Source organism: Accipiter gentilis, chromosome 17 (genome assembly GCF_929443795.1).
Source record: "Accipiter gentilis chromosome 17, bAccGen1.1, whole genome shotgun sequence".
In the NCBI taxonomy this organism is placed as follows: domain Eukaryota; kingdom Metazoa; phylum Chordata; class Aves; order Accipitriformes; family Accipitridae; genus Astur; species Astur gentilis.
This window is the reverse complement of record NC_064896.1, coordinates 23,685,584-23,701,997: the sequence shown is the minus strand read 5'-3', so window position 1 is coordinate 23,701,997 and position 16,414 is coordinate 23,685,584. Positions and strand designations below refer to the sequence as shown.

General features: G+C 47.0%; 1 protein-coding gene across 1 annotated transcript in view; it reads right to left on the bottom strand.

The window, feature by feature from the left end:
* The window catches only part of LGR4 (leucine rich repeat containing G protein-coupled receptor 4), an 85,043-nt gene extending 74,219 nt beyond the window's left edge, over positions 1 to 10,824 (bottom strand). The window contains exon 1 of the mRNA XM_049821401.1: positions 10,569 to 10,824. Within this exon, the coding sequence (XP_049677358.1) occupies positions 10,569 to 10,753 (185 nt within the window). The 5' untranslated portion in view covers positions 10,754 to 10,824. The remainder of the gene's footprint in view (positions 1 to 10,568) is intronic.
* Between the last annotated feature and the right edge of the window lie 5,590 nt (positions 10,825 to 16,414).

Below are 16,414 nucleotides of genomic sequence, written 5' to 3'. Positions count from 1 at the left end.
AAACCCAACATATAAACAAACTAGTTGAAATTTTTGAAAATGAGATGTCAAGCAAGAGTAAGTCAATTCTAAATAAATGATTAATTGACCTGGATATTGAAGAGATTTAATGCCTCCACTAAACACTTAGCATAGAGCCAGCAGATTTGCCCTTGGAAAAGACATGGATTTTCTACACCTAGCAAGACTCACACTAGTTCTGTAAAATATTAACAGTTTGGTCAATATTAGCACATACATTTTTTTTCTTTTTTTTTTTTTTTTTTCTCCTTTAAACCCACATGTTAAAACCAACAGCAGTAAAAGAGTACCAAAAGGCAGAAGCCTGTCCCAGTCCAAACCACCAGCAACTATGTTCTCAAAGTAGGGCCCCTTACGAAAGGCCATATCCTTTTCTCTCCCCAGCTCAGCTTTCTCCCTCTAATTCCATGAAGACCACAAAGACCCCAAGGAGATACCCAGAGGAAACACAGCAGGGTGAGCATTTAGTGCCCCAAGAGGGTAGCCACTTGAGTGAAACTGCAACTAAGAGAGATGAACAAGGACTTGTAGACTGCTGATGGCAGCAGCTTTGCAAAATTCCATTAAAGAACGTGTAAGTCTTGGCCTAACTGCATCAATCTTCCAAACAGCATGGGCTCCCTTCAGTAGGTTCAAGGGCTCCCAATTTGCAGGAGCAGCTCGCAGAACTGCTGAGAGAGCCACAAGCATGTTTCTCAGTTTGGGCAAGGTTTCCCCCACTTAAAAACCCAACACATTTCTAGGGCTTCCAACCATAGCCCCTGAAAAAGAAGATAGCCCCTGAAAAAGAAGATAGCACCTTCACAGCTTTTACGTACAAGAATCGAGTGAGGGCCAGATCCACCGGTTCTGCCAAGTGAAGAACACCAGGCAGGTTTCCACACAGAAAGAACCTCTGCCATAGAGAGGCCTCCACACCAAAGTCACAGGTTTCAGAGTCCCTTCACTTTTCCAGATGAACCAACTCCATCTGCTACTGTTCCAGATCAACATATAGAAAAACAGTTCGGAAGTAAGAGTTATGGAAAGGAATTTTAAAATAAGACAGCCAGGACGCTCCTTACGTGAAATTTTAGCAACGAAGGAAGGATTGAAGCTGGACACCACCGAATCCTTTTGACAGACATGGAGCAGCAAGTTTCCCCAAACATCTTCTCCTGACTTGCACCATCTTCTCCTCCAAGGTGGTGCTGCAACAGGATCAGACTGTCCCTGCAGCCCTGACGCAACCCCAAAGCCCTGCCTGCAGGAAAAACAAACTCTCACTTGACAAGCTAACACACTGCGGTGTCCTGTTTGGATGACAGGGAACAGTTGGTCCCATTTTGTGCTGTGAAAGGGGACGTAACGGGCATGGCAGGAGATAGACCCCGAGGCACGTTCCAATGGGACCCTCGCATCTGCGCTCACATCTTCCGCACCTCCTGAACACCAAATACCAACCGCCACCACAGTGCCCAAACAGTTGAGAAAAAAACATCGCTTAGTATCACCTATTGGGAAAAAAGGAAACGCGACCACGGTGAACTCTGCTGCCTGGTCACGTTATTGAAGTGGCAATGCCAAAATGGCTTTGCTCTACAGCTGGGGTTCTGGTCCCACGGCACAACACAGCACCACGCAAAGCGGCAAGCCTTGTGGCTAGCTTACCGATCTAGCATGAAGCCTGAAGCCCCCAGCCCTCTGCCCTTACAGCCCCCGTACACCGCTTGCAAAGAGGGGAGTGAAATATTCCATATGTTTCTTTTGTCAGTGACATGCCTATTGAAAGTACAGCCACGCCGCTCTCCCTGCCGGGGCACTGGGTCAGGCTATTCATCTGTAACCATGCAGATGTCAAGAAGGTAATGGGAAAACTCCCAAACAAAAACACGTTTTCACAGAACAAGGTTATAAAATACACAACTGCATTTGCAGCATTATTAAGCTAAATTAAACAGGTTTAGGCCTCCCCTGCATACCTCTGAAATTGCACATCCATTTATGATTCATTGCTAATTGTGTACCATTTAAAAGTCCAAACACATTTGCTCAAAAATTTTAGGGCAAAGAAAGTCCTTGCAAGACCTAGCATTCCTCCAGGATTGGTTGGGGAGAAAAAAAGGAGGAGGAACACCACTTTAAAAAAAAAAAAAAAGTCTTTATATTTTAGTAAGAAAATGCTCAGCTGAGCACTGCAAAGACAGCTGTTTACTCTCTGAGGGCCTGACTTCTCAGGGTGCTCTTAGAAGCGCCCTCAACAACTTCACCTGACTTTAGATTTTTTTCTTCATCTTTTCCTCAGGATAAAGAATTCGCACTTGCTCTCTTGGAGAGAGAAAAAAAAAAATTAAAAAGTCTTTTTTTTCTGCCCCAAAGACAGCATCTTCTGCTTAACTTCTACCTCTTCTTCCAGACCATGTTGATGGTTTGAGGCTTCTCCTGCATTTTTAATGCAAAGCTTACAGGAGTTAGTTACTGTACTTTAAAAAAAGTGATAGAGTTCTTAGCTTGTAATAGTTTTGTTACCCCAAAGGAAAGAATTAACTTTACTATTTTCTTAACTTCAGATCAAAAAAACACCAAAAAAATTTCAGACTCAAAAATTACTTCAATTACATCTTCACTGTGCCAAAGTCTTGAGATCGAGCTGTCAAAAAAATCACCAAGCATTGTCTGAATTACCTACAGGTAAGAAAGTTATAAACCAAGATTTTTTAATTACCTGTGTATTTATCAATATTAGATTTGAACAACATCAACAAAACAACCTAACAATGATGCACACTGAGCATCAAATTTCAGCAACAGACCTTACATGTTTTAGTGTTATCACATGTTATACCAACAAACAACTGACTACATTTAAAACTGCTATCACTTGAGAAACAGGAGAAACTTTCTTCAGTAGTGAAAAAACATATTGCTCTTATCTTCCACATGCTCCTTACTCTACAGGTTTCTTTACTGAATTGTATTTGTCAAATAGAAATGCAAAAGGCACGCAGAAGCCTAAGGAATTCATTTTTATTTCTGCCACGCTATGAAGATCATTCTTCCCTTGAGAAGACATTGATTAAACAAGATATACTGAATAATATGCTTTTTAATAGGTATAAAAAAAATTAATGCCCAAAGCTTAGCCAACAAAGTTTTACTAACTCCAAAACGCACTGTATGACTGAAACAGGCCACCTAAGAAAAATATGACTTCCCTACAACTCAGTAAGTATAAACAGCAAATATAAAAAAAAACACACCAGGAAAATGAGGCTGACAAAAAAATCATGAAGGGATATTCTTACTTCCCAAAACCAAACACATCCCTCACAGGTGTCAGACCCCAGTCCACCAGGGAATATATATCAGTATCACCTGTTCAAAAATAGCTATCTACATTTTTTAAAACATGTTATCACATTGATTGACATTATGCATAATGCCATCAGTTAGCTGTTATATATTCTAATTCAACAATAGTTTACAGACACCTACCTTAAAATGTTATTTTTGAGATCATTACAGTCCTCTCTGTTGTTTTGTAAAAGATGTATATCATTAATAATGTAAGTTGACTGGCTGTATGCAGAATGTGCTTTCAAATTCAGGGTAAAGCTCCAATACAGATTTCCCCTAAGCTTTCAGCGACAGTAATGTGTTTCTGGGAAGTGGAAAGTTCTGACCTTGTCACAATCCTCTAACAGTTAAATCATTCAGCAGTACAATAAAATGCATTCTGCTATTTCAACTATGTATTTTAAAATAGATGACATACGATTTGAAAATATTGGAAACTTTCAACTTCAGTGGAACTCACTGACAGCTGCAGTAACTCAGCACTTTAAAGCAAAAAAAGCAAAAAGGTCAACTGCTTTGCCAGGTAGATCACATGCCGTTTCTGCATGATTTAATTACGCTTTCCAGGCACTCATGCATCTAGCGCTAGATGTTTCCGATTTGGACATACCAGCTCTATTTGGAACACAAAATTGAATAAATCTGGGCTTGATTCAAAACCAAAGGCTTTCAAACAAGTTTACAGCGAGGACAGCTATCTATACAGTAACGCCAAGATCCTCCCCTCCTCTGCGTGAGCCACTGTAACACCCATCGCCGCACGCAATTCCACATCAACTGAACCGGCTGCCCATCTATCAGCAAAGGAAATACCAACGGCTGCCTCCACGTTTCCAAATGCGTTGTGCAGGGCAAGCTGGCGGTGGGAAAGCATTAAGAACCAACATCACATGACCAGAAATCTCTTTTCAGACCAACGTTTGAGAACATCTTATCAGAAAACTGCAGCAGTACCTGAAAGGCAGGTATGAAAAACTGCAGAAGAATACTTCCCTGTAGCAAAATCCTAGGTCACCGCTACAGCAGATGGTGAGTCTACCGGGTGGGACGGATGGCCAGGGACCTCTAAACCATGAAATGCTGTTCATACCTCTGTTAGCAAAGGCCTTGTAACTTTTAAATCTCTGTTGCCTCAATTTACAGGTTTCTTCAAATAGGGATGGTTTCTTCTCCTCTCTTATGCACCTTCTCCCACCTTTGTCTCCTATTTCTAGGATTACACAAATCTCTCTTAATTCTTCCTCAAGCTATTTTTGACTTTCTGCTTCTTCCGTAAAGAACCCCAAAACCACAACTTGGCAGCACAGAGCTGCTGCCTGAAACACATTCATCCCTTAATAGAATAACTGCTGGCCATGAGGTCCCATGTGGCCGTGCTGAAGCTAACCAGCCCCATCCATTTCACTCCCTCGCTTGTTTGCAAAACAAGGAGCAGGCAAACCTGAGTTGTTGGCAAATCCTCCAGAACATAAACACAACATCAGCTCCTGCCCCATTCCCAAAAAGAGGACCATCTTTAGAAGCAAGCTTTCAGGACAAGCACAAGGGTGGCCAAGAGGAGGGAAGGGAGAGGAGGGTCTCTGACATTCAGAGGCGCTCCCGGAGCCCCACAGCTCCCATGCTCTCTAAAATGAGATATGGGTGCTCAGCCCTTCTGAAATCTAGGCCAGTAATTTTCTCTGGGTAAATAAGAGCTTGTGTTCTGCAAAAATTGCTGGCTTAGATGTAGAATACAAAACAAATAAAGATCCTTGCGGAGGAGGTTTCTTTGGGTTTTGTTTTGTTTTTCAGTCCTTATATTACAGCTTCCATATTTTCCATCTCAAGCAGATAGTTACTAGTAAATTCCTCTCAAGAACTGAAAAGGTAATTATTTACTAGCATAAACTTGCTTACACTAAAGTCCAAGGTTTTTTTCCATGCTGCAGACTTATCTTAGCATTTATTCCCCAAAAATCACACTTACAAGCCACTGCCAGTAAGCATCAAACAAGAAATGACATATTGCTGATACAAAAGGGCTCAATGTACAAAATAAATGCCAAATACCTGACAAATTACATGCTATGGCAGGGCACGGGGTTTTCCGGGGGGAGGAATAAAAGCAAAAGAGGAAAACACCAAATTTGCTGCCAATAGAGAGCATAAAAAGGGTAAAAATATTTAAGAAACTTTGAAACAACAACTTCACTTTCCTGTGCACTACCTAAAAGTGTCTACTTTTTTTTTTTTTTTTTTTTTTTTTTTTTTTTTTTTTTTTACACAAGACCAACAGACAAATCAGCCAGTTTAAAATGCATCATAAAGACTCCAATCCTTGGGCAAAACCTGCTGGGGAGACTGTCACTGGAGACCCTGGGCTCTGGTCCAGTCACCAGGCACCGGATGCTGCACCAGCAAACTCAAGTTGCCTCCCTGCCCATGGGATTTCTCAGGCCTGTACAAATCTAACACATTTCTGCCGACTAATAGGAATATTCATATTAAAATGATACGACCTTGTCTTTCCAAAAGAAGTATGGAAAGCATGCTTTTAAAAAGACAGAATAAGCCTTTTATTACTTGCCATCACATCACCAGCATGTGGCATAGGCAAATGAAAAACTAAACGGTGTAACTGTAAAACCTTCAAACCTCTAATTAGATAAGGCTTTTCTATCTCAGGAGGACTGCAATTACGCTACATTTTCCAGACTCAAGGTCATGTCTGGACATCTTTACTTTTCACCGTAATAACTCTGCTAGACAGCATTCACAAAACCTCAGCCAGGTCCTTACTGTGCTTATCTGACCATAGTGGGATGCTAAATACCTGCGCGTTCGTACCGGACGTATTAGAGGATGACATTTCACATCTACCTAGTGCGTTTCATCGCCATTCTACAAAAAATAAAAGCGCCAGATGAAAAGACAAAAAATCATGCAAGCTCTGCTGAATCCAAAGAGAACCTTATCATTTTGCCATTTATACATAAACGGAGCAGGACATCTGACTCAAACTCAAGCGTGAGACAGTGTAGGTATTTCCAGACAGTCTGCATGCTGAAAAGAAGACAGTCAACTCTCCGCAACTGCTGAGGCAACCTGTGGTATGAAACAAGTAAAAAAAAAAAAAGGATCCTTCTCAACTACCACATCTTGACCTTACAAAGCTAGTGCCTTACACAGCACACAGAAAGACAGTCACTATTAGGTTAAATGAGTAATAAAAAAACCCAAAAGATCAAAGATGATCATTTCATCCTGAAGTTCTATCCTCTAGGGCAGCCGGGACTTGCAAGCCTTCCCTTCACAACTCAAAGAAGGAAAAATTAAAGCAAGGGACTCTGCCATTCCCTGAAAATACAAACAAGAAGCACCAGAAGGAAAATTATCTGTACTGTTTTCATATTTCAAGTGCCCAAAATATAACTGCAGGCACTGAGAAGGGACTACATTCTTCATGGTTGTCAGGCAAGCCCCTAAAACAGCCAGGCCCATGTAAGATGGCTCCAAAGTCATTACCTCGAATTATCTGCTTTTCGTCTCCTGCACAAGACTCACACAAGTATCAAAACCCCGAAACTAGAACTCGAGTTCTCAAACTGACAACCACGAGGAACGCAAGTACAAGTATGCCCTACCAAAACCGTCTTCCACTAACATGGATGTTTTCTAGCACACGGCACGTGAAATATCATCGCAAAGATCAGGAGTGTACTGCATTGATTAAAAAACCCAAACAAACAGCATTTTCACATTCTTGCATAGGCATCTCAACTTGCTAGACGACAGTTATTTTGCAACAAAGCAAAATCACAACCTTCATAAACAGAAAAACAGGCAGCTGGTAATTAAGAGTTACATAAACACCTACCTAAATTATACAGAACAAATGGCCGCCTACAGTAAAAGTATCAAGTAATTATCCCTGGTCATGTCCTCCTGACTCCCTCTGCGTTCCTTCCCATCCATCCCATCCCCTCCCCTCCCGCCCCTCAGAGAGCCTGGATCTAGTGCTGCCACCTCTCTCTTTTCCAACCACTGGTATATCTCCCAAAAATCTCTTCACCAGGATGACTGCGGTTGGGACGACGTACTCACCTTTCTTTATTCAAATTCCATCTCTCAAAGCACACTGATGACTCAAAAGTAATGAGCAGATACTCTGTCTTTCCAAGCTGCTCGGTCTGATGCAACCACCCTCACGTGACCACACTGTACTTCGGTAACCACATAACCCCCCCGGTATGACCCCTGTCCTTCCCTCCCTGCACCCCAGCACTACGGTTATAATACATTTAGCCAGGTACGAATGCAGCGGCGTGTCTACCCAATGCACGTTCCACAGAAAAAAGAAGTCTGCTGTGTTTGGAGGAGCTTTCTAACCACCACAGCAAGCAAGGAAGGAGCAGCAGATCAGTCAAGAGCTGAAGAAGAAAGAGAAATAAGGAAAGAAAAGGGGAATCTGAAAGGATATGCTTTTGAGGCTCCACAGAAATCGCTGCCTGACCATTCGTGACAGCCCAAGAAACATGGCTGTAGTTTAAAAATACACCTTGGAAGTTATGTCAAATTATTAAAATGAATGCAAAGCAATTAAGACTGCAGGAAAACAGAAGTCATGAAAATTAAATAGCAACCCCCTTCTCAACTGCCTTGAAACTCATTCACTTGCCAACGTGGGTTGTGAGCAACTTTCCCTCAGTTGCTCTCTCCTGGCCAAAGCCAAAACCTGGGCACAACTTTGCTTTAGTATTGCAGAATATCACTTGGAACACTCTTTCAGCCATCTCTGCGCTACGGACTCTCTGCTGCTATAGCTATAATAAAAAAAAAAAAAAAAAACCCAAGAAAAAAAAAAGCCTTGTAGCAATGCTAAGGGGATTTCCTGGCATCGTTATGCTGCCTGACATGATGAAGCATAGAAAACCTTTCTGCTCTTCACGTAGCTAAGACGCTTTGCCATGACACAAACATGTCAGCTACGGGGTGTGATTTTATTTTCTTTTTTTTTTTTTTCCTCCACTCAAGCCAACTCAAAACTATACATTGCCCGGCCCAAGCAGGTCAGAAACAAGTCTTCTATTGCCTATGAAACTCTTTTCTACATACCCTAAACTTCCAGTGGCCTTGCTACAACACGAGAGTATTCAAGCTCAGAAGTGCCAAGAAGTCACCCATTTTTTTTCCCTTCGGTAAATAAGGAAACAGGAGCTAAACACAAACAAGGACCAAGAGTATCCTTCACTGCCACAGAACGAGGGAGCTAAAAGTTTCTGCTTGAGTTTAAAGAAACAAAACCAACAGCGACACAAAGTCATCCCAAAACACGCTTAAGTGCGTGCAGATCTCCTCTCGCTGTTGCCCCAAGTGTTAAGTCAGCTTCTGGAAATTTACCTGCACAGTAAGGAAGAACTTACAAACTGAAACTCTTTGGCAACCTTATCTCTGATGGGTGTTGGCTGTGACGACTTGTACCCATTAGACAATGAATGCCATGTTGCAGACAGGCAGGGATGTACCGAGCCCATTTTACAAGACAGCCAGACAATGTGGTAGCCATAAAACCTTGCGCTTAAGTGCAGCTTTTACCAGACAGGCTTCAAGTACTATGAGATTGGGTAACTTACTTCCCTGTTTTATCCGTGGAGGAAAGAGAAGACAGTTTACCAGCGAGTCCCGGGCTTCGCAACGGCAGGTCCTGGCTCCCTACCCGAAACACTCACAAGACACCGCTTCTGCCACAGAAAACCCACCGTGAAGTCGGCTCCCGCTAACACCGTACCAGCACAAGAAGGAACAAAACATTTAAGCGCAGGTAACGGCTGAAACCTGTAGCTTTTGCCATTCATCAAGTACCACACAAGCAAAAGGCCCGGTAACCTTTCTCCACCCAGCTCGAACAATTGAAAGAAAAAACCAATCCAAACAGGTAGCAGAAATTGGAAACCTGCTCAGTGAACAAAACCTCCAGTAACTAAGAACCAGACTCTCTTTGCATATTAAGTAAGCGCAGGCAAAGAAGGGAAGAAAAGGTGGCATTTTCGAAGGCACACACCACTACTGTATTTTGACAACGCAGCAGTTGAGTCCCAATCTGAAACCACGCGCCGTAATTTGCTGTAGCGCGCTCTGTATTGTATGTTGTAAACGCAGCGAAGCTTTAGTAATAGCAGACCTGACCACTGGCCCATACAAGACCTCGCTCCAGCCTGTGAAATCTTTGCTGAGAAGTGGGGCAAGACTGACAGGTTTTATTGTGAAACTTAACAGGTTTGTGGATTAGCAGAACTACCATATTGAAAGCTGCAAATCCCTCTTCGGTCATGTCTCTACAGAACGGAGCGTTCGTTCCTCCATTAAAATTTTATTATTAAAGTTACCAAAACTCAGCGCAAGATCCACCAGTTTGCGCCCGCTTTCCGATATCACCACAGGATACCGCAGAAAGCGTTCTAAGAGTTTGTATTTTTCTCCGTCCACAAGCAAAACTCGACAAAGCTCCCGAGGCTTGTTTACGCTGGGGGTTTTTTCCAGGGTTCAGCTGCGCGTCCCATACCGAGAGGTTCCGTAAAAGCGAAGGCATCCTAATTTAACCGGATTTATGCCTGCTGCGGACTGAACACGCCTCGACTTCGGGAGAACACCGGCGAGCCTGGGGACCGTTTTCCGGCGAAAACTGAGGAGAAAAGCGCCTTCGGTGCGAGGACATCGCGCAGAGCCACACACATGCGCGGGCTGCGGTTGTGTCCCCCCCTCAGGACGGCACCAGGACTGAGCCGGACCCCGCCGAACCCCCACACCGCGATCCTCGTCCCCCCCCTCATCCCCACAGGCCCCGAGCAGCTCCCCCCGCCGACCCTCCCGGCCCTTTTCGATCTCCCGAGGCCGATCCCTTTGGGCTTTCCGAGGGCTCTACCGGAGCCCAGGGGCCGGGGCCAGGTACCGCCTCAGGCCCCCCGCCGCCCTCACCTGCCCCGGCGGGGCCGGGCCCTGCGTGCGGTGCGGCCCGGCCGGTGCCGCCGCTGCCCACAGGCCGCCCCCCGCGGGCCGGGCCGGGCCGGGCCGCCTCACACCCGTCAACGACAACAACTACATCCAACAGCCGACGATCGGGGTCTTCCTGACATAAGGGGGGGGACGGACACAAAAAGCACCCGGCCCCACCGCGGCTACCTGCCCGCCCGCCCGCCCCCCCAGCCCGGCCCCGGTCCCCCGCCCCGACTCACAGGGCGTGCGTGAAGGCGCTGAGTCCCGGGGGCACGGCGGCCAGCCCCCGCCCGGAGCAGTCCACGCCGCGGTCGCCGTCGCAGCTGCAGGAGGCCGGGCAGGGCGGGGGGGACGCTCCGCCGCTGGGCCCGGCCCAGCTCCCCAGGCCCCAGGCGACGAGGCCGAGCAGAGCGAGGCACCGCATCGCCGAACGCCGGCCAGCCTCCCCCGGCCCGGCTCGGCTCGGCTCCGGCCTGCCGCTCTCCGCCGGCGCCCCTCCGCGCTCCGAGCCTCCCCCCGCCCCCCGCCACCGGCTGGCGGAAAAACAGAGCGAAAAAATAACAGCAACAACACTGCCCCCCACCCCCCCCCAAAAAAAAAAAAAAAATTTAAAAAAAAAAAAAAAAAAAAAAAACAAACCACCACACCAAAAATAAAAAGGCGCCTCCGGCCGGCGCGGCGCGGCCCTGGGGCTGCCTCAGCGGCGCGCCCGGGAAGCCAGCCCTCCGCCGCCCGCCCGCCCCATCCAACGCCCGCAGCGCCCGCCGCCGCTGCTGCTCATCTCAGCCCTGCAGGTACCGCGCGGGGGCGGCCATGGCCGGCTCGCCCGCCCCGCTGCCGGCGGATGGTGGCGGTCCTCCCCGGGGGAAGCGCCCCGGCCCCCGCGGCTGCCTGCGGCGGGGCTGCCCTCGGCTCCCGGCCCTCGGTCGCTGCGAGCCGCGGCGGCGGCGGCGGCTGCTCTGCGCCCAGCGCCGAGGTGCATATGCTAATGAGCGGCCGCCCCCGCGCCGCTATTGGCCGCAGAGCGGGCGCGGGGCCGGTGAATATGCAAAGCGGAGCTCGGCCGCGGCCAACGGGCGCGGGGGGGGGCGGGGCTGACGGGCGTCACGGCCCCGCCCCCTCCTTCCTCGGGGAGCGGGACGGGAGCGCGGGAGCGGCGGGGCCCGCGGGTGCGCTGCTTTGCTCTTCCACCAAATTTTTTTTTTTTTTTTCTCCTTCTTTTAATTGCTTTCATTAAATTTCATTAATTTCCTAACCCCCAGCCGCCACCAGGAACGAGCCTGCTGCTGCACGTTCGGCTCGGCTCGCCCCACGCCCCGTGCTCCACGCAATCACCGTACCTTACTGGGGACGTCCCAGTAGCACTGGGGTAACACCAGTTGGGACCTCTCGCTGTTGGGCTCCCTCCGGTCCAGACCTCGCAACGGGCTCCGAGCCCGCAGACCTGGCTGAAGCCAGCACCGCGAAGGCACCCCAGCCGTCCCCGGTGGGGAACGCCGTCTACTTTAACGGGTCTCGTTTGGGCGCTCCGAACCCCCTTGGGGAGTTGCCGGAACACCCCGGATCACACCCGGGCAAGGCGTCTGCACAGCCCAACCTAAACAGCACAAGGCATCCAGAGAGCCCGCTAAAGGGCGAAGCTCTCCCAACGTGGTGGGTTGACCCTGGCTGGACACCAATACACCTAAGCCCTTCTGCAGCCACCCAAGCGGGCAGGTATCCTTCTGCTCCTCTCCTGGAGAGACGACGGAGGAGCACGGAGACAGGGAACCGACCGACAAGCTGCCTCCGCCGGGAAATGGGACGAACCACCCCGCCACCCAGCTCCCGCCGACTTCCCCGAAGCCGGGAGCGGATTCGCGACGGGGATGGAACCCTCGGTCCGAAGCGGGAGCAACCACGCCGGGGTTTCGCATCAGCCCTTGCTTCAAGTTCTTCGAAATCCCAAATACGCGCACGGCGAGCCAAACGGGTCGGGGACGTGGCACCTTGCTCCCGGCAGAGCCTCGGTGAAGAGGCAGCGTTCGCAGCGACCCCGGCCCCGGCTCCGATGCGCACGCGGGGGGTGAGGAGTTGAGGGTACCTTACACCTCATTCCTCACACGATTCCATACCTTACACCTCATTCCTTACACGATTCCATACCTTACACCTCACCTTACCGAGGACTGCCCCCACCGAGACGGACATCGCCGAGGCCGCTCTCCACACCGGGCTGAGGACTGGGCTAGTCGTGCCTTCCTTGTGCCGACTGAGGTGGGGGAAAAGAAGAAAAGTGTCGGCTTAAAAGCGGCCGTTTGGTGAAATTTAAAAATCAGGCACGTAAACAGTGGAGACCTGGAGATTTAAAATGCCCTGTGCTCAAGAAGGTAGAGTACGCACTGAGGACGCTAAAAATATAGATCTTCCAGCCGCCACGCCCGCCTCCTACATTTTTTCTCATCGGTTTTTCAACTGTTAATTCCCTTCTAAAAATGTTAACGCTATTTTACCTAATATATTATTGTCTTCCATATCGGGAAGCCTGTTCCCGATGCACTGATTTTGTATAAACACCATCATGCGTCACTGCAAAAATGAGGTTGTTTTAATAACTCCCTGTGTGCTTGTCCCATACCGTGTGAGCAGTACAAAATTCTCACCAAAGTTGAATTTACCGACGTATGATCAAGCTTTGCCGTACGTACGCAGACACATACGGTTATCTCTTGTCCTTCTCCCTGCTTGATCTTGGCAGGGGAAACGCGTCAAGTCAAAACCATCCCGTTCTAAGAACTGTCGGGTCCAAAGACACCGCACACTCGTGTCACGGTCCCTGTGCCTGCGCTCAGGGGCAGCGATGGAGGAGTAGCAACCAGAATAGCAGGCGAAAAAAATGAAAAAGGAATTCTTTTCCAGACATCCCTCTACCAAAGAGACCCAAACCAATGCAGGTAAGAAAAAGTGACCTTTTTTCCCCCATCTGGCAAAGAAAAATCGCAAAGCGCTTATACTCACTCTGCAAATAGTCTCACTTCACTAAGCAAAGATAATGGGAGCAGAAATGGCCCTCGGTGCCTGCACGGCGTTTGGAAGACGAATAGTAGCACAGAGCATACTTTGTACTGCAGTAGGGGCGACCTGCAACACCTGCAAAACTTCTCTTCTGGAAAAAAAGGACAAAAGATTTCCAGTAAAAGCAGAATATCAAAACACTTTTTTTCATCCCTTGAAACGCTGGAATAATTTAGCTTTTCCTCTCAATCCTTGCCTGGTGTCAGTCTTTCGAGTTCTTTTCCCAGCCTCGCTTCAGGCGTTCTTTCCTTAGTGGATCTATCTCAAGTCTCCGTCTTCCAAACTCCTGTCCTAGGAGCGATCCACTTGTCCTTTTCATTCAGATGATACTGCTTTGCTGCTTCCAGTTAGTCCGTAACTTGTAGCGGCAAATTAACTTCAATACTTCCCTTATTTTTTCAACCTCTGCCTCTCCCTTGCCAGCACTGTTGGAGCAGTGCGCTCTGCTCTCCATCAACAGCCCACGTTTCTCTCTCTTTCTTCTTATGCAACCACCTGTTTGCAGGCATTTATTGATTTTATTTTCCTTTGTGAGGAAACCCCTAATGTTTATTGCAAAGCTGGTCTATTTATATGAAGATCTACATGCTAAGGTATTTCAAGCTGAAAAAAGGTAATGGGTACTTTTTATTATACGACCTATTTAACTAAAAATCGTACCCACGGACTTTGAAATTGTCGTAGTTTAAAAACCTAGTCTGAAACAATCCTCAATGCCACAAATTCCAAGAAGCATCCTCCAAAATACAGCATAAGGCAGGAATCAGCTTGCTTAATTAAAAAAAAAAAAAAAAAAAAAAAAAAAAAAAACAACCTGCAAAGGAGAGAAAAATCTCAACGTGTGCTTTAAACCAGGCGAAGGAGATGAGGAGCTAACAACCACGTCAATGCAAAAAAAAATAAATGAAAGATTCACTTCGGTTGAGCTGTGGAGAAACTACGCTCTGCTCTTCTTCAGGGAAACTGGAAAGCACCATAAACCAGTCTATCGCTGCATAAGATCTTCAGGATTTAGAGCCTGATATATAGGCAGGTGTTCGTGAAACTTTTGTCAGGCATTTGCTGAAAAGGCATTAGGAAAGCTTGAAAGACATAGGGAAAAATGACAAAAAGTCTGAATATTAGATTTTTCTGCTATTGCCACAAAACCACAACCACTTCTGGCAAAAGTCTGACAAAAATCCCCCTTCAAAGACGCGGATTCAGCTGGATTCGATGGGAGTTTGATGTGAAGGAGCATGCAGATTAAGACCCGAAGCACAGATACAAAAATAATACAATTGCAAGTTTGACTGGAGCAGCAGAACTGGTGGCTGGAGCTGTGCCATGGGAGGATGGCAAGTGAATGAGAACGTGAAGCTCATAGTCACGATAAAAACTTCGGTTTGCTTTAAGAAATGATTAGACTTTATAAAACAGGTAGCTCACCAGTATTGGACCAGCGACATCAACCCCAGATTTTTCTTCTCCAACGTTGCTGTTGCCAATTGATGCCATGAAAGCAGCGCTGATTTAAGAAGGAATTGTGCAAATGGTTAATGCTACTATCGGTCTGGAGGGGGCGAGAGGTCCGGCAGAGAGAGGCAAGGGCTGACACTGACCCTTGGGATAAACGATCCTGCCCGTGCCCTGACACGGGCAAAACCAGCACCAGCTTTCTCACCTTCAGCACCGCCGCCGACCGCCAAAGCTGACCTGGGGAGCCAACCAAGGGGTTTTGCGTGGAAGTTTCCATTTATACGTTGGGGTGAAGTGCCGTCGGTCCGTCGGTCCCGCATCGTGAGCTGCTCCGTCCCCGGTATCACCGCTGGCTTCACGCAGCCCAAATGATCCTCGCTCAGAAAGTCTAACGTGGAGAGACGGGCTCGAAGGGCTGTTCCCCTCCCTGAGGACCGCCCAGGCCCGGTGTAGCGTGCGTACGTAAACACACAAGCGTACGCAGTTTGGAACAGCTTTACATCTCAATGTGTCGCTGTCTAGTGATAAAAGTAAGGTTTACTCTCCAATAGGCTAGAGATGGATCTGAAGGATTTATCCAAAGCCTGCTGTACCTAAGTGTCCTCAGCAAAACCTGCTGATGATGCTATTTGAGCCCCGTGCTGCCAGGAAATTCAATTAACGCTTCCAGTTGCAAGGAAATTAACAGTATGCTGGAGAACATCGCGTAGAGCTGCTGCGAGTAGAAAAAGAACAAAGTCTGGAATATCCGCGCTGACAAAGGGGTTCTCTTAAAAATTAAAGTCTGCTGCTTCCCAGAAAATTGGCTGAAGTTTTACTCGGCTGAAGGAGAACTGAAAATCGCTTCAGGAAACAAGTGTCAAATGAAAGAGAGAGGCTAAACCAAGTTCAGAGTGTTGTTAAGAAAAGGAAGGTAGAGACCCAAACCTTGGTATAGCAGAAACACAGAAAGAATGTAAGACTTCAGAAAAATGCCTGGATTGAAAAAAACTGAGAATTATTTTGGTAGGGCCAAAAGCTTGCCCAGAATCAATTCCTACTTCACACCTCTGTAACACGAGAAAAACTAACGAAGACAAGCAAGACCACTAAGATCCGTAGTTTAAAAACAGCACATGGAGAGTAAAGAAAAGAAATATACAACTTAAATATTGAATAAAAACAGGAGAGCAAATTAATTTTAAAAATGCGCACAATTAAATATTACCTTTATACGTAAACAATACTTAACTGCCAATGGTACAGTGCCTCTAACTAACTCTATTTGTGTATATGGATTGCCTAGATGGTCCAGAGCGTAAAATATTTTGCAGTCTGGCCTGACGAATCTATCCTTGCTCAGTTATCCCAAAAGCTGCCTCCAGAATGCAGTGAGCTGGGCTGTGAATAGAAAAGGGATGTTATACCATAAATACAAGAGAATAACACCAGGCAGTTTATTCCAACACCTTCAGTAAATTGGATAGTGCAAAGCCAAAAGAGAGGACAACCCACAGAAGTGGAGGGTTTGGGTCGTTTGTTTGTTTGTTTGTTTGGGCTTTTTTAGCCTAGAATTGCCATCTCCTCTGCTGTC